This window comes from Balaenoptera acutorostrata, chromosome 5, assembly GCF_949987535.1.
Source record: "Balaenoptera acutorostrata chromosome 5, mBalAcu1.1, whole genome shotgun sequence".
In the NCBI taxonomy this organism is placed as follows: domain Eukaryota; kingdom Metazoa; phylum Chordata; class Mammalia; order Artiodactyla; family Balaenopteridae; genus Balaenoptera; species Balaenoptera acutorostrata.
The window spans coordinates 141258925-141285924 of NC_080068.1; the positions used below are offsets into that span (position 1 = coordinate 141258925).

At 60.4% G+C, this 27000-nt stretch overlaps 1 protein-coding gene across 2 annotated transcripts; it reads left to right on the forward strand.

Annotated features, from left to right (window-relative positions):
* Window positions 1-35: 35 nt before the first annotated feature.
* CPZ (carboxypeptidase Z) lies at window positions 36-24027 on the forward strand. 2 transcript variants are annotated; one of them, XM_007172307.2, is made up of 11 exons: window positions 36-244; window positions 5309-5341; window positions 6638-7012; window positions 9599-9814; window positions 12346-12542; window positions 13088-13249; window positions 13660-13818; window positions 17751-17886; window positions 19586-19725; window positions 22800-22899; window positions 23576-24027. In XM_007172307.2, exons 1-11 carry the CDS (start codon window positions 157-159, stop codon window positions 23923-23925), a joined length of 1956 nt encoding a protein of 651 aa, XP_007172369.2. In that variant the 5' UTR covers window positions 36-156; the 3' UTR covers window positions 23926-24027. The 2 variants fall into 2 exon arrangements, with proteins under 2 accessions (XP_007172369.2, XP_057403491.1); XM_057547508.1 differs by lacking the exon at window positions 5309-5341.
* The last annotated feature ends 2973 nt before the right edge of the window (window positions 24028-27000 follow it).

Here is a 27000-nt window from a genome sequence, read left to right on the forward strand (position 1 = left end):
GCGCTCCTTGGTCCCTCCCGCCGCATCGCTCTGCGCGGTTCCTGGCGCCGCCGTGCTGTAACCCGACTCCGCGCTCGTGGGGGGCGGGAGCCCGAGCGGCGCTGCGCCCCGGCCCGAGTGCCACATCACTGCCCGCCACCCTGCCTGCCGCCCACCATGCGGACCCCGCCGCCGCCGCTTCTCTTCGCGATGCTGGTCCTCGCCGCCGCCCGGCCCTGGTGCGAGCCCAACACGGACGCCGCGGGTAAGGCCGTACCGCCCGCGCCCTGGGGTGGAACTCGGCGCCCCGGAACCGGGAACTTTCCCCCGCGTGACCCATGGTCCCCAAGTGGGCACCCTGTGACCTTGGACCTCGGGGTCTGCCCAGGAGGGGGCAGCCGGCTCTCTGAGCGCATCCAGGCTGGGACCCCCGGGGCGGAACGCACAGGCAGCTTGGGGGCAGCGGAGGTACCCAGTGCTCTGGCAGGGGGTTCTTCTCGGTCTGGGCACAGCGGGCAGGGCGCCCTGCAGGTGGGGTCCGAGGGAGCAGGTGCCAGAACTTTGCAGGAGGAGAGGTCGTCCGAGGTCCCCGGTCCTTCCAGGAAGGGGGCGGCCTCTGGGCCGGGCAAACTCTTGACCCCTCCCTCCCATCTCTGTGGCGTGGACAACAGCGTCTCCGGAAGTGGGCGCAGAGGGCCGGGGAGGAGGGGGTAGGATTCTGGGGCAGGGGGAGGGGGAGAGTGGCGGGAGCCAGGGACCCCCCCCCCCGGGGCAGTGCGCCTGGGAGTGCGGGGTGCTGGGCTGAGGCGGGGGCCAGCTGGGGGCCCGGGCTCCGGTCCTGACCACACCTCCCGTTCTGGAGTGGAGTGGGCCTCGGTTTCCCTTTACGTTTAAAGGTGAGAGTGTATCTAGTCCACTGCCCTCAGGGTCCTTAGCAGCAGCAGACATCTGTGCCCCTGGAGGGCGGGGGTCCCCTGGGGCACAGGGGTCTGGGCGTGTCAGATTCGGAATCTCTCAAGCGCTGGAGGTTTGTGGATACCTGAGAACTTGCGGGCACCAGCCAAGTGGGTGTGCCAGGAGCAAAATGCCTCTCTCAAATGTGCCAAGGGCCATCTTTTCCTTTTCTTCTCCCTCAGCCCAAATTGAATTTTCTCTCCTCCTCTGCCCCCCTTCACCTTTTTCCTCCCCCACTTGCTACAGAAAGACCCGGGCCAGGCAGAGTGTGTATGGGTGTGTGTGTGTGTTCACACGCACGCCTGCACATCTGTGCACGGGATGCAGATGGAACTTGCGTGGTGTCATGGATGGACCCTCCCCTGAACCCCTGAGGCCCCAGGAAATGTCTAGAATTATAGGCTTGTCAGGGATTACAGTCCCCTCTTCCAGGAAGCTCTCCCTGACCTCCCCTTCTTCCAGGGAGAAATGCAGCCCCCTCCTCTGGACCCAGGTTGCCCCTTCCTCACCTGGAGGGATGGGCAGGGTGGATCTCTGTCCTCCACTCCATGGTGGCATCAGTGACTGTTTCTAGAATAATTCCTTCCTCTAGTTGGATGTTCTCCTTACAGATGAGCATGTGTGGTCCGTGGAAACCCAGTGCCTTTTCCAGACCGCATGCTGACGTGGGCAGGGGCAGGCAGCTTGAGTCCAGGCTTCTATGTCCAGGACTATATCCAGGTCCTTACTGTCCCAGGGCTCAGAGCGGGCCCAGACCCTTGCCCCCTGCCTGTCCCTTGCCTCCCTCAGGTCTTTATCGGGAGCCTGGGGTTTGAGGCAACTTTCATGCTCCTAGGGGCCAGGCAGGTCTGGGTTCAAATCCTGAGTCCTCTACACTGCTGTATGGTCTTGGGCAGATGGCCCGACCTCTCTCACCTCATTCTATTATTGTTCCGTGTCTTTAAGACCTTCAGCCCCAGGTCAGTCTTGCTTCCTTGGTTGAAGACATGCTGACACCTTGTGGTCAAGAGGTGTAACGGTCACGTGTGGACTGCTCAAAAGCAGCCTTTGGACCAGAGCTGCCCAACAGAATGATACCAACCACATACATCATTTCACATTTCCCAGAAGCCACACGAGGGAGATAATAAGAAACAGGTGAAATTAACTTTAATAACAAATTTTATTTAACCCAGTATATCTGAAACATTGTTTCAGTATTTTGTCATCAATGTAAAAATTATGAATGAACTATTTTACATTCTTTTTTAAGTGCTAGATCTGAAAGTTGATATTTTGCACCTAAAACACATGTCAATTTGGACTCACAGCATTTCAAGTGCTCAATAGCCACACATGGCTAGTGGCTACCATACTGCATGGTGTGTCCTCTCTTGACACCACCCCCAGCCCAAGCTCCCCAAAGGCACCCCCTGGGGCTTGCTTATCATTATGGGTTGAACTGTGTCCCCCAAAGATATGTTGAAGTCCTAGCCCCCCCTTGCCCCATACCTGTGACTGTGACTTTATTGGGAAACAGAGTCTTTGCAGGTATGGTCACATTAGGACTGGTTTAGGGTGGGCCCTGAATCCAATGACTGGTGTCCTTAGAAGAAGATGGAAATTTGGACACAGACACACCAGGAAGGACGTGTGGTGACAGAGGCAGGGATCAGGGTGATGTGGCCATAGCTAAGGGTTGCTGGGGGTGGAAGCCGGAGGAGGCAGGAGGACCCGCCCCCGGACCCTGCGGAGGGTGTGGCCTGCCAGCAGCTTGATTTCGGGCTTTTGGCCTCCAGAACCATGAGAGGAACAATGTTTGTTGTTCCAATTTGTGGTTCTTTGTTACGGCAGCCGCAGGAAACGAGTCCACCCATCTCTCTGTCTTGCTCCTGGTGCCCACCCTGGAAGTGTTGGTGACCAAGTCAGCAGGTGCCGCCCCCTTGTCCTCCCACTGGGCATCGCTGTCTGGCAGGAGGGTCACAACGGGCCGTCCCTCCTTCTCCCCGTGCGACCCCGAGCCACTGTGTGTTGGGCCCTTACTGGGCCCAGGCCCTGGCCTCAGCACCACCTCATCGGACCCTCCAACAACAGTGAGCACTCTTATTATCATCCCCATTTTACAGATGAGGAGACTGAGGCACAGAGAGGAGCTTAATTCCCGAACTTCAGTTTTCTCATCTGTGACTCAGGGAGGCTCGAAGCCACGTGAAACCGGGAGGATCCACTTGTCAAATCCACTCAAATCCAGGCGGCTGTGTGGCATCTGATGGCTTTGAAGGAGCAGGTGTGGGAGTAACTGTGCTCCAGCCTCCCCGCCATGCGTTTGCCTGAGGCCAGCAGAGGCCCCAGGGCCAGCGGGGGTTCTGCTCACTGAGCGCCTGCTGAGAATCTGAGCAAATTTTCAGGTTTGCCCCCCTCGGCTCTGGGCTGGGCACACGGCAGGCGCAGCCTCGGCGTGGTGGGTGCAGGCATAAGGAGGGGGCGGGGGCCTTGGCTGGAGCCATCCGTCTAGGAAGGCCTTGGGCTCCTGAGCTGACTGAGTCGTGGCGTCCGTATGGGTCCGAGCTCGCACGGGCTGTGAGGGTGGGTCGGCTGAGCGTGAATTCTGAATGTGAGCCCTGGGCACGGATGCTCCCAGGGGGTCCTGCTCCAATCGCGGCCTTTCATCTCTTCTCCTGACATCAACGCAGACAAGCAGATAACAGCGCAGTGTTGCAAGCTGAGTCCTGGGCCGGTTTCTGGTTCTTTCTTTATTTCCCTTATGTTTTGATTCATCCTCACGCCTCCTCATTCCGCAGAGGGCAGTGGGCACAAGCCTGGAGACACTTTAGACCATAAAGGCGTGGAGTCGGGTGATGGAGGCGGGCGGGTGTGTGGAAATTTCCAGGCTGCAGGCTGAGAGCAGGTGTCCTCATTCACCGCCAGCCTCCTCCCAGCGGGCACTGCGGGGTAGCCGAGGGCACGGGTGGTGGGCACGCAGCAGCCCTCTCTGTTGCATTAAGGGCGGCAGCCCCATTGCCTGGATACTTGAGGAAAATTATTCTCTTGCCCGTTACTTTGCCAAGGGGTGCCGGCCGGTTAGGACGGCCTGAATCCTTGGCTCACCTGGTGGTGAGAGGGCACCCTGAACGTCTCCATCCCATGAGAGCTTCGAGAGCTGGCCCGAGGGGTCAGGGACTGCGGCCGCCTTGTCCACAGTGGGGGAACCCACCATGCCACGTCCCCGCCGCGTCCCCGCCACTGGGGACTGACGTGTGCTCAGGCAGGTTTCCACGACCCCCAGATCTTAAGGCGAATCCCTAGAAGCAGCTCCCACCCTTGCTGTGGTCCAGGTCTAGCTCCCGATGAGGTTACGGGGTTAGACACACCCTTTCCCTCTGGTCCTAGCCTCCTTTCACTGCTCTTTCTGGGCTCCCCCTGCGCCCACTTCCCGCTTTCTTTTTTGTTTGTTTGTTTATTTATTTATTTACTTACTTATTTGCCCCTGGTCTTAGTTGCGGCAGCCGGGCTCCTTAGCTGTGGCATGTGAACTCTTAGTTGCGGCATGCGTGTGGGATCTAGTTCCCCGATCAGGGATCGAATCCGGGTCCTCTGCGTTGGGAGCTCGGAGTATTAACCACTGCACCACCAGGGAAGTGCCCTCCCCCTCCCAGGACCCCTGCACCAGCTGAGCTTTAAATCTGATTTCCGTCTCTTGGAGCCGGTTTTTTCCTCTTAGCTCTCACAGAGCACTTGGGACCTGCCTCTGATGGGGAACCTGGCAGGTAGTGTTGGTTGAGGTTGGTCTTAGTGACCTTCCCAGGGGTCTCACTGTTGGGTCCATGTGTCTGGGCCTCGGGGAGGACCCTTGAAACCCACAATTCCAAGGACAGTTCATGCGTTGGTCCTCTTCTCAGGAAACAGGAGACAGCGCACTGCAGAGTGTTCTGGAAGGGAGAGGGCCGCTGCCTGCCTGACTCTCGGGGGAACTTGGAATAGCGTGGGGTGAGAGTCACTGGTGGGGTGCAGCCCCTGGTACAGCCTCTGAGGGCTGCTTGTTAAATATTTGGGAATTTGGTGAGAACGAGTTCAGCTGCAGGAAGCTGAAATTGGCCACAGTGGAAGTATTCACACCACGGCGATCGGCCAACACTCTTGAGTCAGGGCTCTTTCGTCCTGGCTGTCTTCCGTTAGGGGAGTCGTGTGACCTCTTCGAGACTCAGTCTCCCCTCCTGTGAAATACGGGAGGATGGCCCTGTGGACATCAGAGGGTGGCTGTGAAGGGGAGGGTGGGCAGGGGGCTGGGGGCCTGGCCAGTACGCAGTGAGAAGCAGCAGAGCCTTTGTGCACATTTGGGGGACGACTGATGGGCGGGGGTCCGCCCCCCTGATAGCACCGCCCTTTCTCTCCCCAGGTGGATGCCCCGGGAGAGCAGCTGCGGACAGCGGTACGGTACACGGGCTTCCCGGTTTCGTTTCGTAGGAGTGATGCAGGCCCTTCACACTATCAAAGCGTTTTAGGGGGTGGAACCCACCGTTCTAAAGTGGGTGATGAATAAGGTGGCCCATCGATTAAATCCAGACCCATTTTAAACAGCTAGAAATTAGACAAAACGAGACAAGGAGGCCCTTCCCTCTGTGCAGCTGGGCTCCCGACCTTGGCTCTGCCCCGGGCTCCTGTAGAAGGTCCTCCCATTCCCCTCGCCCCACCACTCCCCCCTTCCCCCCGCAAGGCGGGATCTAAGTGAGCTCGGTTCCGATCGTGAGGTGTGCACACACCCGCTGCATTAGCTCTTTATCCTGTGCGTTCCCAGGTCTGTGCCCGGCACCTGCTGAGTCCAGGGCTGGGACAAGCCCCTTCCCTCCCTGGCCCTGAGTTCCTCCTTTGTAAAACGAGGAAGGGAGTATTGATCTCGGGATGATTTTGGAGGTGACGTGGGGTCTGATCTATCAGAGGTGCTCAGAAGCAGACGTTTTCTCAATGCTCCTCCTGCCAGATTTAGGCGTCTGGTGTATTCTAAGTGGAGGGACTAGATTTTTTTTTTTTTTTTTTTTTTAAAGCTAGTCTTTTTTTTTTTTTTTTTTTTTTTAAGGATTTTCTTTTTAATTAATTAATTTATTTATTTTTGTCTGTATTGGGTCTTCGGTTCGTGCGAGGGCTTTCTCCAGTTGCGGCAAGCGGGGGCCACTCTTCATCGCGGTGCGGGGACCGCTCTTCATCGCGGTGCGCGGGCCTTTCTCCATCGCGGCCCCTCCCGTTGCGGGCACAGGCTCCAGACGCGCAGGCTCAGCAATTGTGGCTCACGGGCCCAGCTGCTCCGTGGCATGTGGGATCTTCCCAGACCAGGGCTCGAACCCGTGTCCCCTGCATTAGCAGGCAGATTCTCAACCACTGCGCCACCAGGGAAGCCCGGGACTAGATTTTTTTAAAAGTAGGAAAATAGTTTCCCCATATAGAAGTCAGTGACATGCCCTAACGTGGCAGACCCTCGGCCAGGGTGGCTTTCCTGCACGCCTTTGGCAGACGTGGAAGCTGAGACCCAGAGCAGCCTGCCCTGCTCTCTCACCAGTGAGCCCTGGGAGGCTTCTCTGGTCCTCGCACAGGCCCTGGCCTCTCCCTGCCACGCTGCAGGTGCCCATCCCGTAGGCCCCGGTCCTGAGCGGGTCGGCTTGGGCAAGTCCTTAGGAGGCGTCTGGGTGGGCCATCGTGGGAGGGAGTGACGTGGTGACGCCCCCTCCCCCAGCTACATGCGTGGACCTGCAGCTCCAGACCTGCAGCGACGCCTCCTACAACCAGACGACCTTCCCCACGCTGCTGGAGCACCGGTCCCGGGCGGCGGTGGAGTCCAGCTCCGAGTACGTCCTGCTGAGCGTCCTGCACCACCTTCTGGAGGGCCAGTGCAACCCGGACCTGCGCCTGCTGGGCTGTGCCGTGCTGGTCCCACGGTGTGAGGGCGGCCGGGCGCGCAGGCCCTGCCGGCATGTCTGCGAGGCGCTGCGGGACGCCTGTCAGCCCGCCTTTGACGCCATCGACATGGCGTGGCCCTACTTCCTTGACTGCGGCCGCTACTTCGTGGGCCAGGAGGAAGGCTGCTACAACCCCCTGGAGAAGCTGCGAGGTGGGCTCTGGCGTCCCGTGGTGGTGAGCAGCTGGGGGTCGGGCGGGCGGATAGGACACGCGTCGGGCGGGAAGTGCCTGGGCCAGGGCGCCGACAAGGAGGTCCTGGATGCAGGTGCCCGGCTGGGAGGGCAGAGATGTGTGAGGGCCCGACGGCACCCCTCCCCCGCCATCAGAGAACAGAGGGCACTGTTGTGAGGAGGGCCTGTCCCCCCGTGAGGCCTGCCGGCAAAGCCTGGTGATGCCTGTGGTCAGTCCTGAAAGATCACACGTAGAATACTGGCTGGGAGTGGCAGCCAGACTCCTCGAAGTGGGGTCTGTGGAGCCCCAGGGGAGAGGGGAAGAGGGGCTGCAGAGATGGGCTGTGGTTTCTTGTGTGGACAAACCAGTGGAGGTGGAACGGGCAGCCCTGGGTGGTGGTGATGGAACGAGCAGCCGTGGGTGGTGGTGAGCCCCCCGTCTTGGGGGGTGTGCAAGGAGCTCCTGGGGCCCCGCTTGGCAGAGATGCTGGAGGGGGGGGAACGTGCAGGCCAAGTGCCTCTGCAGGCCTCCCTACTCCCTGGCTGGGCTTCCAGACTGGGTGAGAAGGGATAGTTCCAGTGCACAGTGGAACCCACAGCAGCCCCACTAACAGAACCCTGTGTGCCACCGCCACCCCAGTCAGCCGCCACTGGTCACACGTGGCTCCCGAGTGTGACTAAGCATGTAAATTTTGATTTGATTAGACTTTAGTGAATTTGAGCTTAAATGCAAATAGCCACATGTGGCCATTGTGTGACACTGGGCGGTGCAGAATGACATCGGCTTCTGGCTTCTCACGTGCTCATGTCATGGAGCTCACGGGGAGGTTCACGTGATCTGGGGCCAAGTGCTATACACGTACGATCTCATGAAAACCCCACAACGACCCTGAATATTGGTGTAACCATTTTACAGACGGCAAAGTGGAGGCTCTGGGAAGGCCAGTGGCAGCAGGCGGCCGGCTCCTGGCTGGTGGAGCTGGTTGTGAGCCAGGCCAGTCACTGGTGGATGGATCCATCTGTCCATTCACCAAACAGCTCTTGGGCACCTGCTGTGTCCATGGCTCCCGGCTGGGACACCGAGGATGGCGGGGGCGGGGTACACAGAGGTGCCTTGGGCTGGCCTCCAGTGAGCCCTGGGTTTCAGCTCTGCCGCTCGCTGGCTGTGCGGGGCTCAGGGCTGATCCTGGAGCTGAATCTGGGGGGCTGGGGGGTTCCGTCCACCCGCAGCTTCTGTGCGATGCGGTGGCCCGTGGGTGTCACCTTGCAGGCAGACAGGAGCCATCTGCACGTGAGGACGCAGGAAGCGTGGACGGCGGGGGCAGCTGGGTGGGGAACGAGAAGCAGAGGAAGGAAACCAGACACCTCCGTGGGGTTGAGCCTGCCCGCCCTGGGAGAGCCCGCAGAGCGGGCTGGAGAGAGTTTATTTTGGGCAATTCTGCCACCAAATTGCCAGTTCCAGCTGCTTGCTTCTCCCTCGGACACCATTTTGAGGAGAAACAAAACCACAGGGCAAGTGAGACGCTTGGGAAAAGCATTCCCCATTAGTGCTCCTCCAGGACCAGCCTGCGGGGACCTGTGTCTTTCCGCGCAGAGACCTCAGGGAAGGGGGTGGGCAGGGGCCACTGGGGCCGGCCTTGGGGTGCTTATGTGGGTGGGAGGGGACAGCCAGCTGGCCTGTGGATTGTGCTAAAAAAACATCCTTCCCTCGACCTGGAAGCCCAGGAATTTCTCCTAAGAAAACTTTAAATTTGGGGAAAAAGCTTTTCTCTTGCCCCCCTCCCTTCCTCTTTCTCTTCCTCTTTCCCTCCCCCTCCCTCACCCTCCCCTCCCTCCCCCTCCATCCCCTCCCTCCCCTCCCTCCCTTTCCCTCCCCCTCCCTCCCCTCCCTCCCCTCCCTCCCCCTCCCTCCCCCTCCCCCTCCCTCTCCCTCCCCCTCCCCCCGCATGCTCACTGTTGTGTGGGTAATAACAGCTAACGTTTGGCCTCAGGAGGGTAGTGGAATAGTGGACAGAAGGGAGCCTTTCAGAGCCTTGTTGCCTCCCTGACAAGACGTTGAAACTGTGTCCACCACGATGCTGAGTAAACAAAGCAGAACAGGAACCTGCATCCGCCCCCAATTATAGCTTGATGCTCCCGGGACACAGAAACACCCAAAGTCAGGAGGCGGCAGCTGAACAGAGGTTTTCCTTGGGTTGAGGATTCTGTCTGTGCGCTTCTTCCTTCGTGTTCTACTGTTCTGTATTTCGTAAAATTTCCAAACTAGCTACATATGATTGTTATTCATAGCAACGCTAGGAACTGTGTTGCCGTACACATCTGTTGGGGGCTGTTATTAGCTGTTGATATTAAGCATTATACAGAGAACTTTCATTACCAGCAAACACCGACTGGCCGGGGAGCCATCCGAGGGGGACAGGTGGATCCCGACCCCCAAGCTGCCACGGTGCAGTGTGGGTCGGGGTGAGGGCGCCGGGAGCGGTCAGGGGCCCTTGTCGTCATCTTGGGGGGGGGTAGGGGGGCGGGCAGGCCCCAGCTGACCCCCGGCACCCACGTCCCTCCCCCAGGAGGCCTGGACGTCGTCGAGGAGGCGCTGCCCTCGGGCCACCCGCCAACCTTCCTTCGCTTCACCCACCACTCCTATGCCCAGATGGTACGCGTGCTGAAGCAGACGGCGGCCCGCTGCACCCACATAGCCAAGACCTACAGCATCGGGCGCAGCTTCGACGGCCGGGAGCTGCTGGTCATCGAGTTCTCGAGCCTGCCTGGCCAGCACGAGCTGAGTAAGCCGCTGTCGCCGTCGGGGGCAGGGGTGAGAGGCTCGGGCCAGGAAAAGCCTCTGGCCTGCTTGGCCTTGGGGTGCACGAGCCAGATCCGGGGTCCTGATCAAAGTCCCCGATGTCTGGGGGACAGGGCGCGGGCGGGAGCTTCGGGGTGTGCTTGGGGCACTGGGGTGCACGTCCCGTCCCAGCGGGCATGTGTGACCACTGTCACAGCCACATTGCTGGGAGCTGGGAGGAGCAGCGGGGAGGGCCACGGTCCTGGAGAAGTGGGCTGCGCAAGTCAGGGGGCATGAGGTGAGGGTGTACAGTGGCTGTAGGCACGTCGGGCCTTGTGCGTCTGCAGTGCGAACTTAACTGTGCTTTGTCTGTACCTTTTGTTGTTTTTGCAACCTTGCCCTGGCACACCCGGACCCCAGGCAGGTATGTGGGGCTCTGGGTCCTGGCCCTTGACGTTTCCTCCTTTAAGTTGCGTGGTCCGCATTCAGAAAGTGATGTGAATACAGCAATTTTTCCAGTTATTCAAAACCCACGTCCATTTCAGCTCATATCAGGCTTAGGTCCTGTTTGGAGATGGGGGACCACGTGGAAAGCGCCACGTCTTACTGGCCCTCGGAGCCGTGTTCTTGCAGGGCTGAGGAGGTGTCAGACTCCACCACAGTCCTGGGTCTTCCGCCATAACTGAGAAGGGCCTGCAGTGCAGATGCTGAAAAAAATTACTGTGAAACTGAATTTCAGGGCCAGGTCGAGGAAAGGCAGTGGGCCCTGGGGGCAGGGCTCGGGGCTCTGGCCCAAGAATCCAGATGTTCTAGCAAAGACTCAGCGCCCTGGCTGCAGCCTGTTTCCGGGGTGGCGGGGAGAAGATGACCACGAGGCCCCCCTCCAGGGCACTGAGAGCACTGGGCACAGGGGCCCCGTTCTGGCCTCTGCTGGGGAGTCGATGAGTGAGGGTCCCAGGCCTTCCTCGTCTGGTGTCTCAGCTTGTCTGTCCCTGTGACTGTGGAAGTCAGACGGGATTGGTCTAGAAACAGCCCCACTTGACCTTGGTCCTTACCCCTCGTCTTGGTTAAGTGGCTCCGGCCCCTTTGCTGGGCTGGCCGCACTCAGCCAGTTTCCATCCTGGTGGCTTGGGCAGCGTGGACGTCATGAGCCCTAAGCCCTGTCTCCCGTCAGGGGTCAGAGGTCATCTAGCCCCACTCCAGCCTCCAAGGCCCACCCTGTCTCCTACCCCTCCAGCCCTGGGCTGAAGACAGGACTCTGGCTTTCAGACTGATTGGTCTGCAGCTTTGGAACATGTGGGTGAGGGGTGTCCCCTGTGAGAGGGTCAAGGGCGGTGGCCAGTGTGGAAAGCCTCAGGGTTGTTTACACCCTTGGAATGTGGGAGGGACATGGCCGCTTGTTCCCACAGCTGGCGGTCCTTGGGCTGCTCACAGCCAGGGAGGGAGATGCCATTTGCCATGTGAGCAGTGTGAGGCTCAGAGAGGAGAGGTGACTTGTCCTAGGTCACACAGGTAGTGAGGCTGTCAGGCTCCTGGTCTACTCTTCCATCCATCCATCCATCCATCCATCCATCTTCCATCCATCAGTCCGTCCATCCATCCACCCATCCATCCATCCATTCATCCTTTCATCCTTCCATCTATCTTCCTTCCTTCCTTTATTCCATCCTTCTATCCATCTTCCTTCCTTCCATCCATCCATCCATCCATCCATCCATCTTCCATCCATCAGTTCATCCATCCATTCACCCATCCATCCATCCATTCATCCTTTCATCCTTCCATCTATCTTCCTTCCTTCCTTTATTCCATCCTTCTATCCATCTTCCTTCCTTCCATCCATCCATCCACCCACCCATCCACCCATCCACCCATACATACATCCATTCATCCTTTCATCCTTCCATGCATCTTCCTTCCTTCCTTCCTTCCTTTGTTCCATCCTTCTATCCATCTTCCATCCATCCATCCATCCATCCATCCATCCATTCATCCTTTCATCCTTACATTCATCTTCCTCCCTTCCTTCTTTCCTTCCTTCCTTCCATCCCTCCAGCCACCCATCCATCTATCCATTCTTTCATCCATACTTTCAGCTTTCTGCCTTCCTCCTTCCCTCCCTCCCTTCCTTCCTTACTTCCTTCCACCTACCCATCCATCCATCCATCCATCCATCCATCCATCCATCCATCCAAGGGCCAGCTGCCTTCGCATCTAAGCACCAATGTATACCCTACTCTATTGCACAAACATGAAGAGTGGCCATGAATGAAATTCCCACAGACCAATGATAACTTATATTGTGATTAATCAGTATCTTTGATCCATCGTGCTAATAGTTATGGCTATACATCACAGATGTGCTCAACAAAAGTGATGACCTTGATGAGACCTCATTAGTCACAGAGTCGCTTGGGCCAAAACGAGTAGGAATAGGTTCCAAAACAACTGGCCACCCTTGCCGTGTGGGCCCTCAAGTCTCTGGGGACCCCGGGGCTTTGAGACGATGCCCCCAGGTCACCATATCCCCCCCAGTGGAGCCCGAGGTGAAGCTCATCGGCAACATCCATGGCAATGAGGTGGCGGGCAGGGAGATGCTCATCTACTTGGCCCAGTACCTGTGCTCTGAGTACCTGCTGGGCAGTGCCCGCATCCAGCGCCTGCTCAACACCACCCGCGTCCACCTGCTGCCCTCCATGAACCCCGACGGCTATGAGGTGGCGGCCGCCGAGGTGAGCGCCCCCGGGCCGGCCCCGTGGCCACTGCCTTCCACCCTCCCCTGTTCGTTCAGCCCCTAGTGGTGGTGCAGGGTCTCTGTGCGCGAGGACTCAGTGGGCGTCAACATCGGCAAGGTCCTACTTGGGGGTGGGGAGGGCTGACAGACACTGGTAGTTCTATGGTGGGTTGAAAGGTGACGCGCGCCGTGGAAACAGGGTGACGGGGGTGGGAGGGGCCGGAGCGTGTGCTGGCTGGAAGGTGGGGGGACTCCGGGAGAAGGTGACCCTGAGCAGGGCCTGCGGGGGGTGGGAGCGAGCAGTGCAGCCCTGGCAAGGGGTGTTCCAGGCGGGGCACAGCCAGTGCGGGGCCTGAGGTTGGAGGATCAGCCCAGAGGCTGGAGAGATGGCAGGGGAGGTCAAGGGCAGCTCCCAAGTTCATCACGTGAAGCCAGAGAGAAACCACAGCCCTGCCCGCGACTCTCAGCCCAGCCCTGCACCTCCCTCCAGAAGGATCAGGGTGGGCGCGCTGACCCCTGGTGGGGGGCGACCTGTGTGTTCAGGGTGCCGGCTACAACGGGTGGACGAGCGGGAGGCAGAACGCACAGAACCTGGACCTGAACCGCAACTTCCCCGACCTGACGTCCGAGTACTACCGCCTGGCCTCGGCCCGCAGCATGCGCAGTGGCCGCGTCGCCATCCCACAGCACTACTGGTGGGGTAAGGTAGGAGCCGCCGCGCGCCCCGCTGTTGCAGCCGAGGGTCTCTGGGTATTCTGGGACCCTCGAGGGTCCTCCTTCCCCACGGCAGCAGAGGCTGGCGGTTAACAGCCTCAGCCTCTGAGCCTCGCTTTCCTGCCTGCAAAATGGGGATAGTCCTCACTGGGCCGCTGGTGGGATTCGGGGAGCGTGTACCGAAAGCACCCAGAGTCTGGCAGGCGCTCAGGGGCAGTGCCCCGGAGGGCTGCCTGGAGGAGGTGGCATCCCCAGGAGGTGGGCAAGAGAGTTCCAGGCCAGAGGACGGGCATGTGCAAGTGCCCGGTGGGGCCTGAACGGATTCCTGAATCTTGGGCAGGGGGCTGGGTGGTCGGCGGGGACGTGCCTAGTCCTGAGGGCTGCCTCGTCCGCCTGGGCAGGTGGCCCCTGAGACGAAGGCAATAATGAAGTGGATGAGGACCATCCCCTTCGTGCTCTCCGCCAGCCTCCACGGGGGCGACCTTGTGGTGTCCTATCCCTTTGACTTCTCCAAGCATCCCCAGGAGGAGAAGATGTTTTCCCCCACGCCTGACGAGAAGGTGAGAGGCTGGGCAGAAGTGCTGTGGGTGCAGGAGAGGCAGCAGTGTGGGTGGTGCCCGCGGGGCCCCGGAGTCCTTCCGGTTCTGAGCTGGTGAAGCCCATGGAGCTCGGAAACATTAGGAGCCTTCTAGGCCCACCTCCAAACCCCCTCCTCCAGGAAGCCTTCCAACCAGCTGGAAGCAGCCCCTCCCTCCTCTGGCTGCCCCCCTTCCATCAGTGTCTCATCTCGTCTGGGAGCTCCTGGCGTGGGAACCCTGGCCGAGTGCCCTCCCCCCAGGCCGCCCCGTGTCTCCTGTCCTAGGGAGGCTGGGGTTCCGGGCGACACCGGCAGAGGGCAGCGCTGCATCGTGCGTGGCGCCCGGCTGGCTCCTGGCGCCTCCCTCCTTCTTGTGGGTCCGGCCAGTTTGTTAAGGGTCAGGTACCCTGGGACTTGAGGATGCAGTGAGATCAGAGTAGGAATTTTGGCCCCAGCGGTCGCCTGGGCCCTGAGGAGACCCTTCCCGCCTCCAGGCCTGTTTCGCTCGCTGCTCAGACCAGCAGGGCATGAGACCCGTGATGATGGCCGGACCCCTCACCAAGCCCTGTTCTTCCCTTCCCCGGGGGCACCCCCTGCCCTGACTGATACTAGAGGCTGGTCTTCTGGGAAGGGCATGGGGCTTGAGGAGACTGAGGCCAGGCAGGGGGTGATCTTTGGTGGGTCACAGCCGAGTGCACTGCAGCTGAGCTGCCCCAGCTGCCCTGATGACCCCCCGCCCCCAGGCCAGCTCCTGCCCTCCCTCCCCCGTCAGGAGGCAGGAGACTTTCCTGCCCTTCTGGGAAGACAGAGTTTGATAGTCTTTCCTTGACCAGCCTGGGGAGGCTTGGGCAGGTCTGAGCTGTCCGCTTGGTCACTCAGCAGGCCCCCTGGTGGACCGGACTCGGGGTGAAGAGCGAGGCCTGGCCTCTGCTGCCTTCTCGCACTTTCCACCTGGTACTGGGGGCAGGGCAGGGAGGGTGGGACTGGTCCTGGACAGACAAGTGCCCGGAGCTGGCTCTCTTTGTGTTCTCCTCCTGCGGCCACCCAGAGGTCAACCCTGCCTCACCCAGTCCCTCCCTGTGTGTGGCCGGTCCCATGGCCACCGCAGCGAGAAGGACTGAGCCCTGCGCTGAGGGTCCTAGTTTAGGGTGGGAGACAGAGCCAGAAACGGGAAAGGATGCTCATCTACTTGGCCCAGTGAAGGTGTGGCCTGGCCAGAACAAGGGGCTGCCCGGGAGGGCGGGGACCCGCAGGGATGGTGTGCGTGTGTGTGCGCGTGTGTGTGTGTGCGCGTGTGCGTGTGTGTGCGTGTGTGCGTGCGTGCATGCGTGCGTGTGTGTGTGTGCGCGCGCGCGTGTGTGTGTGTGTGTGCTGGATCCTCAGCCTTAAGGTGGACTTCAAGGAGGGTGTCCTCAAGGGGCAGCTACCCCAGTGGAGCAGGTGGAGACTCCGCCAGGCCCCCAGGAGTGAGGCTTCAGGGGCCTGTGGGCAGTGGGGGCTGGGGAGGCCCAGCAGGGATGGGCTGGGCCAGCCTCCTCCAGGGCTGGGGGTGCAGAACCCGTGTCTCCTGCGATTGTTCCTGCACTTGTTCATTCTTACTCCCACTCTCTCATTCATTCAGTCACTCATTCACTCCCCCACTGACCACTACAACCAGCACATGCCTAGCACCTGGAGGGGTGCCAGGTTCTACACTTGGAGCTCAGCCAGGGCCCCCCGGGGGTGGCTGGTGGTCTCCGCTGTGCCTGGCCTCCGCCCCCTGTGCTGTCAGGATCAGGGCCAATACCTGGGTGAGGCCTGCGTCCTCCAGGCAGGAGGAGCCCCTGGGCGCTGGACTCAGCATCTCTGGATCTCAGGGGCAGGTGCGTGAAGACGCCTCTGGGGGGAAGTTCGCCTCAAGGAGTCCCCGCAGAGTCAGAACCCTGAGAACTTCCCCACCAGCCATCAATCATCGATCATCAATCGATACTCCTTCAGCCCTGCAGCCAGTGGCGGCCTCTGTGGAAACCAGGGTCCCAGGAGAGGCTTGGGGAGTTGGGGCATGTGAGGAGGGCTTGGCCAGGGGGTCCAAGTCACGCCCCCAAACTTCCACGGTGCCCGGTGGATGGGGGCCAGCGCCTCAGGGCAACATCCAGGCCGGCCAGGGCTGCCTGCCTCGCCCCCCTTTGTCCCCCTCACACCTGCCCTTTCTGCCCAAATCCTACTCCCCAGCTGGGCTCAAACTCCATCCTGCCGACCAAGCCCTCCCTGATGCAGCCCACCCCCCAGTGGGAAGGAGCTGCGGTATATCCAGGTCCCGGGCAGGCCGGTCCTTCTCTGTGGCCCTGACCTGTGATCCTAGGCCCCTCGTCAGCCCATGTCTGCCCCTCCTAGCAGCCCACTGCACCCCACCTTGTTTCATTTGGGGGGGTCATTGTCTCTGTGTCCTTCCCCCACCGACCCACCACCCCCGCCTGGACCCTGGGTGGAGATCCTCCCCCCAGGTCGGGCCTGTTCCCAGCCGGGCCTGGGGCTCCAGCGCCCTGGGGTTGTAGGGACTGGTGGTGACTTTCCCTGCTCTCCTGAGGGGGCTGACTGACAGGTGACAGGAGGAGGCCCCAGGGCAGGATGGAGGGAGAGACAGGGAGGGAGCGTGGTCGGGGAGCAGACCTTCGAGAGGGGCTGGCCCAACCTACGCCCACCAGCCCAGGTCCCGCTCTGCAGACAGGCGCTGGAGGCCGGCCACAGTTCCAGAAACAGCCCCGTCACCACCTGGACGCCTGGCTGAAGATGGGTGACCACAGCCCACGGGTGGCAGGGGCCGCTGGCAGGATGGCGGTCCCTGACTGCCGACCTCGGTGACTGAAGGACATGCGTGGGCTTGTATTTTGGGCGCTTGGTTTGTGTCTTGGGACCGAGTTGACACTGCATGCAGTCTTACCCCTGAGAAAGTGGACGCATCCTTCCCCAAACCCAGGGTCCCGGGGTCTGAGTCGCCAGGAGAGACTCTCACTCTGGCCCGGAGCAGCTCCCCATTTCTGACCCCACCTGCCCACCTCCCCTTTTCTTAAGGAGGGATGCCCAGCCCAGGACAGACCTCTCTCAGGGCTGTAGGGCCTGAACAGGCCCAGTGCAGGTGGGCCCCTCCTCCACCTGACCTCTACTTGGAGCCTCCGCCCTGGGTCAGACCCGTGTCCGGTCCTGGGACGTACAGGTAGCTGAGTCCAGCCTGGGAGAAGGACCTGGCGGCCCTGTGGGGCAGGGAGTGTAACGGGGGAGCTCTGGGCTGGGGGAGGTTAGGGGGGGGAGGGGCTCTGCATCACCCAGGAATCGGGGCCGCACCCAGACGGGCCCTGCCCCCGAGGCTCCCCAACAGGGGGTGGCAGGCCCTGTGAGCTGCATCCCAGCCGTGGTGGGAACTGCACGTGGTTATGGCAGCAGGCCGGTGGGCGCCCGCGGGGGCTGGCTGGCTCCTAGGGAAATGAAGTGACAGTTTTCATAGCCATTCGCTTGGGGGATGAAGTCAGTGAAAATGAGGCCCATGCCAGCCTCCCGCCTCTCCCGAGGCCTGCCCTCTGCACAGCGGCAGGAAACGCTTTATAAATTGCAAAGCCGACCTCCAGGTGCCTTGCCAGTATCCCCACAGGGTGACCCCATCTCGAGAGGAAGCCCACGCTCCCTAGCCAGGTGCGTAGGGACTCCGTGATGCACCCATGTACCCATCACTGGTGCCCCGAGCCCTGGCCGTCCCGCCTCCAGGCCTTTGCACGTGCTGTGCCCTCTGCGTGGACCCTGGTCCCCCTCCCACCCGAGCTGCAGGTGTTCCCTGCGGTGGCCCCTCCTCACCCCACTGCCCCCAGCTCGGAGGGCGTCCCGCGGAGCGCCCACCTTCCGGTCTTGCCCTCGAGGGGACCTCTCTCTCCATCTCCTCTCCAGATGTTCAAGTTGCTGGCCAAAGCCTACGCCGACGTGCACCCCATGATGATGGACAAGTCGGAGAACAGGTGTGGGGGGAACTTCCTGAAGAAGGGCAGCGTTATCAACGGGGCGGACTGGTACAGCTTCACAGGAGGTGCGGCCTGGACCGGCGGGGGCGGGGCTGGCATGGGGCGGTGCGGGGCCGCTGCCTCCTCGCAGCAGCTTCTCCTGGGAACTCGATTCTGGAGCTTCCTGAACGAGGGAGAGCAGCAGGGGTGCCTCACGTGTGGGGGGACTTACGCCCTGGGGGTGGGAGGGTTCGGGCGTGGCTGACTTTGGTTCTCTTGCGGCCTTGGTGAAGTTCACGTGCGACTGTCGTGCAAGGGCTAGACTGTGACTTCCCCGTTGCCATTTTTGTGGTTTATTTAATGGTCACTTAACGTCTCACGGTTCCACCCGTGACCAGTTCTTTTTTGCCTTTTGGGGTTTAGTAGGGCTGCCCGATGGAATGTGGGATTCCCCAGTTAAATGTGAATTTCAGAGAAGTTAAGGAAGAGTTTTCAGTTCTGTATAAGTACTGTGCAAGTCCCAGATATTGCGCGGGATGTACTTACGCTAAAACCATATTCGCTGTTTCTCTGAAATGTGGGAGCAGGTGACACCCTGTGTCATGGGGACACTGGAGGCTGGGCCCACGTGCTTCCACGTGCTGCCGGCCACCCCTCCACGCCAGCACGACCCTTGTTATTCATGTCACTTGGCAGATGAGGAAACTGGGCTCAGAAAAGGGCAGGACCAGCTCGAGGGCCACGGCACGTGGCAGAGCTGGGACTCACCCTGCCTGTGCCCCCCGTTCTCCTGTGGAGGCGGAGAGCGAGGCCCCTCAGCTCCCGTTAGAGCCACTTTCACCCCCTGCTCAGCACCCCTGCTGCCCACGATGGCACGTGTGGTCCTTCCCGGGGGTCAGGGCGGCTTCTCTCCCTCCCAGGACCCAGACGCGCGGGTTCCCTGACCCTCGGGGGGTGGGCTCCGAGTCTCAGGCACGACCTGTTCCTGGGGTCTGCAAAGGCCCCACTGGGGGGCTGAGCCTGGGAGAGGCCAGCTGGGCTCCCCTCTCTCAGGACACGGACCCAGGGAGGGCATGGGGCCAGTGACCAGGGACAGAAAGGCCATCTGCAGGGGAGTGCGGCCTCTCTGTGGACGTGAACGTTAAGTCGGGAAGGTGGCCGCTGGGTACCGGGGTTCGGTGCAGGCTCTGAAGCTCTGAAGGCCCGGGGCCCCCACTGCCCCATCAGGGCCCGGGGCTGCCTCAGAGCACGGCTGCAGCTTCTGCTGCACAAGACCTCCCAGAGCAGATGGGGTGGAGGGCAGACACGGGGGGCGGTCAGCCCCACTTGCTCCGAAGCCTCTGCCATCTCCCTGGCCGGCCATTGGCTTCGCTGGGCCAGGCTCCCCCGGAGATGAAGGTAGTAGGACCTTCTTCCCTGGGCTGTTCTCGGGACCGTCCAGGTAAATGGACGTTATCACTGGGGGTTCAGGCCAGGGGAGGGCCAGCAGCTTGGGCCCCAGGGGCACGTATGGCCCCCAAATGCTCCCAGCTTCTCTGCTGGAAGTGGGCTTGCTCCTTCCCCCCCAAGGGGCCGCAGGGATGCTGAGTGAGCCCGCGGACGTGGGCGCCAGGCCGCTTGGTCCACAGTGCAGCTGCCCGCTCGCTGGACCTTGGGTGGGAGCTGTGAAGTTCCCGGGCCTCGGTCTGCTCGTCTGGGAGGCGGGGGTAGGGCCACAGCCCCTCCCAGCTGCCCAGCCCAGGGCCCTGCGGGGGCCGGCGTTGAGAGCCACGCCCTGTGCTGCAGGCATGTCCGACTTCAACTACCTACACAGCAACTGCTTCGAGATCACAGTGGAGCTGGGCTGCGTCAAGTTCCCGGCCGAGGAGGCCCTCTATACCATCTGGCAGCACAATAAAGAGCCGCTCCTGAACTTCGTGGAGATGGTGAGCTCTGAGCGGCCCCCGGGGCCTGGCGTGGGGAGGGCCAGACCCAGGCCGTGTGTAGGGGCTCAGCGCCCACGCTGTCACATGATTAGACTTCACTTGTTTATTCGTTAACCACCTGTGTTCACGAGTGAAGATTCACCGGCCACCCTGGGGTGGCTGGGGACACCATGGGGCATACAACAGGGCCCCCAGTACAGGAAAGGTCTCAACAAGGGGAGTGCAGGGACCAGGGCAGCCCAGGGGAGGCACCTGACCCAGCCTCAGGGGCCACGGGGGTCTTCCTGGAGGAGACGGCACCTGGGCTGCATCTTAAAGAAAGAGGGAGATCAGGTGACAGGACAGGGACCCCTCTGGCAGGGGGGACGGCACGTGTTAGAATTCAGTGGGGCGTTTAGGCTTGCAGGGGTGCCGTGGCCGGAGGAATGGGGCAGGCCCTGGTCGGGGGCGGGCCGGGAGGTGATGGCTGGGCAGCGGGGTGTCTGTGCGGTCCAGGCAGGGCCTTGCGCACATCTGCCCCTGGGACTCAGAGGGGAGGGCACAGGCTGCTGGGGCGGCAGTGAGGCACCCGGACTGAGGGGTAACCCCCCCCACCAGTTGTGGGGCTGAGGTCACCAGAGGTGGGCAGGCTGTGAGCGGGGGCCTCGGAGAACGTGTCTACAATCACCCGTCACTGGGCCCCAAGAGCCAGGTCTCCCAGTGGCCTGGTGGCCGTGTGGGGACCAGATGCCGCAGGTCCCACTGCCTCTCCCAGCCCTGCCCCACCCCTCAGTCTCCCCAGCATGGCCTGCCATCAGGGGATGTGGTTCTGAATAAGACAACACTCATGAAAGGGACACGGGCATTCAAAATGGAACAAGACAGTGCTTTTGTATCGCAGTAGAAGCCTCTACATTTTGCTTATCCCCGAGCATTTTTAAGAATCATAAAAATGGCATGTCACTGCAGTGTCCCCGTGAGAAGCAGGTCCTGAGAGGAAAACAGGATTGCCCGAGGGAGACAACGAGGGGTTGTGAGTGCATTTTTTAGATGGAGGAACAGGGGTGCTGGGGGAAGGATCGTGCTGGTCAGGGGTCGCTGGGCTCCCATCCTGGCTCACAGAGGCTGTGATACAGCCAGAGGAGGAGACGGAGGGTCAGAGAGTGACCGGGCGGGTCCAGTGTCACCAGCCACTGCGCAGAGCTCGAACTCAGATGTGCCTGCCCCAAACGCCAGTTCTGTTGTCGAGCCCCCTGCTTTCTAGAAAGATCAGGAACCTCTCTCCAGGCAGGAGGCGAGCCGAGCCTCCGGACCAGCCGCTGCAACAATAGGCAGGAAGCAAGGCCGCAGATAATAACCGGGCGTTGTTAGCCCGCTTCCTTCTTTGCGGCTGTGCCAGTGACCTCGCTGCGGGGCCTGGCATCGTCGATAATGGCTCGAGGCCAGGCCTCTTGGCTCGTTTCATTTTACGGCTGTCTGGTGAAAATGAGTTTTAAGGAGCCTTAAATGGAACTGGGATTGCTCCGTGGATATTGTATGTGAAGGCTCGGGGTATAAAGATTTAATAGCAAGCGCGATACCGTGGAAGGCCGGGCAGCACATGGCCGGGCGTGGCCGGCCCCCCAGGATGGCCCCCAGGACAGCTGCCCGGGCCTCCTGATAAGGATCCGTCTGTCGTGTCCACTGAGGCCTTTTGCACAGTGATCCTGACCAGGCCCGGGCGGGGGGCGGGGGGAGGGGGGGCGTCTACATCCCCCTGGTCAGGAGGGGAGGGGCAGGCGCGCCATCTCTCCTCCTCTGCCTGAGAGCTCCGCGTCCCTGGTTCTGCATGAAGATGACTCCTCAGCCCGAGAGCGAGGCTGGACCAAAATCTCGCTGGTGCGTGCTGGTATTACATGAGGCCCTACTGTGTGCTGGCCTCTGTTCTCAGGCTGGGGGCGGGTAGGGGAAAGGGCAGATGACATCGCAGTGAGGTCAGGGCTGGGAGAGTGGAAACCCAGACTGTGGGACCCCAGAAGAGGCCCCTGATGTGTCCAGTCATCAGCGAGGGCTTCCTTGAGGAAGAGGAGTGTGAACTGTGTCTCTAAGGGGGAGAGGAATAGGCCAGGTGAGGGAGCTGGTCAGGTGTCCTGAGCAAAGGAGGGGCCAGGATGGAGGCTGGGAGTCCGGGGGCAGCCCTGAAGGCGTGAGCGTCAGCCTCCGGGGATAGGACAGCGCCCACATGCTGTCTCCCCTCCCCCCTGGGCATCCCGGCCACCTTTGACGTGAGCTTCAACCTCTGGCTGTTTGCAGCCTGACAGAGCAAGGGTGTTCAGCGTGTTTGTTGCTGATTGTTTTAGCAGAACTGGGCATGGGCTCAGGGTTCCAGGCGGTGATTTCTTTGGAAAGTGCAGCTTCCTAGTCTGACTGTGATGTGTGCAGGAGCTGCAGGGCGTGTGCTCGGGAGCGGCTGTGCTTAGGACCCATCAGGAGGGTGGGCCGTCCTGCCTCCAGCTCGGCCGCTGCGCCTCACGTGTATTAATTCTTATTTCCTGAGGTGGGCACGGTGACCCTGTGTTACAGATGGGGAGAGTGGGCCGAGATGCCAGGTAGCTTTCCAAGGTGAAGGAGCGGGTTGGTGCCCGGCCAGGACTGACACCAGGGTCCAAACCCTCGGGCCCGTGTCCTCCTGCTGCCCCACGCTGCCTTCGGGACCTCGGCTCAGAGAGAACCTGCCACACCGGCTCTGCTTTTGAAGGCAGGGGGCTCAGATGTGTTCGCAGGTGGACACGAAGGGGTTTGCTGCTCAGCGCTCATGGCCCAGGAGATGATGTCAGCCAGACCCCGGAGCTGGACTGTGGGCCGTTCACAAACCCAGGATGGGGTTGCTTGCCGCAGGGGGACCCCAGAAGTGGGCTCACTGGTCACCCTCGCTTCACAGATGAGGAGATCAAGGCCCAGAGGGGCTGTGGCTTACTCAAGATGGGGAGACGAGTGGTGCAGAGCTGGGCTTAGCCAGGCCGTTTCCCTGGAGATGGGTGGGGACTGGCTAGGCGGGCTGCCGGGCGCTCAGGAGGGTGCGTGCCGTATCCACGCCCTGTCCTTGGTCTCCTCAGGTGCACCGGGGCATCAAAGGCGTGGTGATGGACAAATTTGGCAAGCCGGTCAAAAACGCCCGGATCTTAGTCAAGGGCATCCGCCACGACATCACCACCGGTGAGCACTTCCTGGGGCCACGCGGTGCCGGCATCTGCCGTGCTCAGAGCGTGCCCGCCGCTCCATCCGTCCTGCGCCGGCCTGGGGGGTGAGGGTGGGGAGCCCCGGGGTCTGCGTCCACCACGAGCTGTGTCTCCTGCAGCATTGGGTCCAGTGGGGGGGGGGTAGGGGTTGTGCTCACGTCCTGGCTGCCAGTGCCCATCGATGTGGATTCCATGTTCCTCAAGAAGTGACTGCTGGGCAAACCTTCTCAAAGACTACAGGAGGGAGCCCGTGGGTTCCTGTCCTAGAGCTTACACCCCACTGATAAGCTGGGGTGCCCATGTGGGCTCCGGGTGCCCTCAGGGATTTCACAGCTGATTTGAAAAATACCGTACATTGTGATGTGAGTTCCTTGTGGAAACACAGTCCAGAGGAGGGAGGGATTGCTAACTGTGTGGGGGATGGAATGGTCTGTGAAGGCTTCAGAGAGGAGGTGCTGCCTAAGCAGGGTTTTGAGGGATGAATAGGAGTTTGACAGAGGGAGCAGGTGGGAAGGACATTCCAGGCCAATGCAGAGGTACACCTTTGGGGTCTGCTGCCCTCCAGGCTGATGCCCCCATGCCCCCCATTACCCATCATCACAAAGCTATCTGAGCCCAGGTCTCAGAGTCATTTTCATTCCATTTGTCCATAGCCCCAGATGGTGACTACTGGAGACTGCTGCCCCCAGGGTCCCACATTGTCATCGCTCAAGCCCCTGGCTATGCCAAGGTCATCAAGAAAGTCACCATCCCTGCCCGGATGAAGAGTGCCGGCCGTGTGGACTTCATTCTCCAGCCGCTAAGGATCGGACCCAAAACGTTCCTTCTCGGGCCACGGAGAAGTTGGCCTGGAGGTGCTGGCCCACACAGGGAGCCCGAGGACCCCAGCCAGGAGGCCCTGGGGGCCCGGAGACAGCCCGCGGCCGGCGGCAGCAAGCCCTGGTGGTGGTCCTACTTCACGTCGCTTGGCCAGCACCAGCCGCGCTGGCTGCTCAAGTACTAGGCGCCCCCGCCCCGCCATGCGGTCTCCTGCCCTTGATTCCATCTTCCAAAGACATCCCACAAAGCCGTTTCTGTTTTATTAAAGTGTTTCTATTCCCCTCCCGCCATGATGAGAGGCTCTGTGCGTGAGGCCCTGCAGGGGAACACACGGTCCCTGGAGGAGAGAGGGCCGCTTGGGCAAGGGCTCCTCTGTCCCACAGGTGGCCAGTAGCGGTGTTGCCCTTCAGACCCTTCTGTGTGTGGCCCATTCCCAGAAAGTGAGGCCTTGAATCCAGAGGGGCCTCTACTTTACAGACCGGAAACCGAGGCTCAGAGGGGGCTGTGACACCCCAAGGTCACACGTGGAGAGGGTGGTCCCGGGCTGGGAGCCGAGACTCGGTCCTACAGCTGAAGGTTGTGTGTCTGGGCATACGTGGAGGTGGGAGGCCAAGGAGAAAGGTGGGGGGAGCCTGGCTGGGGGAGTGGGGGGTGGGCAGCAGGTGACCCCCTCAGGGTCACAGCCTCAAGGGCAGGAGAGCTGGCAAGAAGCGTCACCCAATGGTCACGCTCAGAGGCTCCTGACTCCAGGAGGGAGGGTCTCCCTCGGTCCCATCCTCATCCTATGTTGCCACCAACTTAGGTCCAGGGGCACCTGAGGCCCCAAACTCCCCACAGGACCCCCTTCTGGTCCACTTCTGAAGTTAGGTGGGTCTGTCAGTCCTGGGACCTATCAGGCAGGGAGTGAGGTAACCTATCAGAGAAGGCTCGTAGAAAGGGTGCACTAGTCAGCTAGATCCTGGGATCTATCAGGCAGGGAGTGAGGTAGCCTATCAGAGAAGGCCCATAGAGAGGGTGCACTAGTCAGGTAGGGCTGCGTAACAAAGCACTGCAGACCAGGCCTCAGACCACAGACACTTGTCTCCTGGTCTTGGAGGCTGGGGGTTCGAGTCAGGGTGTCAGCAGGCTGGTTCCTTCTGAGGCCGTGAGGGAGGATCTGCTCTAAGCCTGTGTCCTTGCCTTCTAGATGGCTGTCTTCACCCCGTCTCTTCACATCCTCTTCCCTCCATGCCTGTCTGTCTCTCTATCCAAATGTCCTCTTTTTATGTCTTACTGGATCAGGGTCCACCCTGATGGCCTCATTTTAATTTGATCACCTCTGTAAAGACTCTGTCTCCTAATACAGTCACATTCACAGGTACTGGAGCTTAGGACTTTGACATATAAACTCCAGGTGTGGGGGGGGGGTGGGGGTGGGAACGCAATTCAACCCATAAGAGAAGTGGGATCCTTGCTTGCTCCTGGCTGTGTTCTTGGGGTCCTTTGCATCCTAGTGTCCCTGACCTGGGCAGGGTTGACCCCACACAGAAGTGGGGTATCCCTCTGGAGCAGTGCCTTCACCCCAGCTGGATACCAGCCTGACCCTTACTAGCATCATCAGCACTGTGGGATTGCTTCCTGTCAGCCTGGGCCAAAGCCAACAGGAACAGGCATGCTTCCGATGGTGGGTGGTGTTGCCTTTGGGGGGGAAGGTGCAGGAGGGGGCGAGGGCATCCTCCAGTCACACAATCCGACCCCCATACAGCGGTGCACAATTTGCAAAGCAAAGCACGTGTGTGCATCCAGGGATGATCTGGAGCTTTGGTCAAACATCACGGCTTTTGGAGCCCCTCTACCTCACATTCACTGACTCATGTGTCAGTGGTCCCGAAGACCAGCACTTATTTGGCCCTACTGTGTACTGGGCACTCTATCCCTGCTGCACGGATATTGGTACCGCCCAGAGAGCTTGTGGGACGAGCCCAGGACCTCGCAGCGTGTCGGCGGCAGCTGGACCCCTCCTGCAGGACCCGTGTGTGGGGCTCCTGCTCTCCCGGCATCTCTCACTTTCTCTGCTGATCACAGTCACCTCCCAGAGTCGGTGTGAGTGGCAGAGACAGCTCTGTCCGGCGCCTGGTTCATGCCAGGTGCTGAGGGCAGGGTCCCGGAAATGGGGATGAGGACGAGGAGATGGAAGTCCAAGAGGCCACCCCCAGCCCCTTGCTGGTGCTCACATCATCTGTCTGTGGCCAGCAGAGTCCCTGTGGTGGCTCCTATGTCGTTTTGATAGAAACCGGGAGTCCTTGGCCACACCCTTGCCCTCTGACAGCGCCCTGAGCCAGGGTCCTCTGGCTCCACCCCGTCTTTTCGAGTCTCCTGGTTTCTATCATGGGAAATGATGTTTAAAAATGTAACCTGCACAGCTGGCTCCTCATTTCCCCCCGGGGGTTGGCCATGGCTTCCAGGCCCTGCAGAGGACATGTTACTGAGTCTAAGCTCATACTGCTTGCAGCGCGACAGGCCAGTAATCGAGAGACAAGTTGTTGGGACGACGAATAGCAACTTTATTCAGAAAGCCAGCAGACAGAGAAGATGGTGGACTTGTGTCCCAAAGAACCGTCTCGCCTGAGTGAGAATTCAGACTCCTTTTTTTTTTTATATAAATTTATTTATTTATTTTTGGCTGTGTTGGGTCTTCGTTGCTGTGCGTGGGCTTTCTCTAGTTGTGGCGAGCAGGGGCTACTCTTCATTGCGGTGCATGGGCTTCTCATTGCGGTGGCTTCTCTTGTTGCGGAGCACAGGCTCTAGGCGTGCGGGCTTCAGTAGTTGTGGCACGTGGGCTCAGTAGTTGTGGCTCACGGGCTCTAGAGCGCAGGCTCAGTAGTTGTGGCGCACTGGCTTAGTTGCTCCGCGGCATGTGGGATCTTCCTGGACCAGGGCTCGAAACCTGTGTCCCCTGCATCGGCAAGCAGATTCTCAACCACTGCGCAACCAGGGAAGTCCCAGACTCCTTTTATACTAAAAGGGGAGGGAGCAAAGTCAAACACTTCTTGGTTCCCGTCAGCCTCCAGAGGAGATGTGTTAATTTCTTCCCCCTGCAGTCATTCACAGGTGGGCCCGGTCAGGATGTTTCCTGTGAGCTGAGCAAAGGTATTTTAGCTTAATGCTCATTACCTGGGAGTCAGGGTTCCCAGAGATGGGCAATGATGCGTAATTTAAGCATATAGGCAACATCCCTTTAGTGATGAACTTGTAACAGAATACAAAGGTTCTTCCCTGT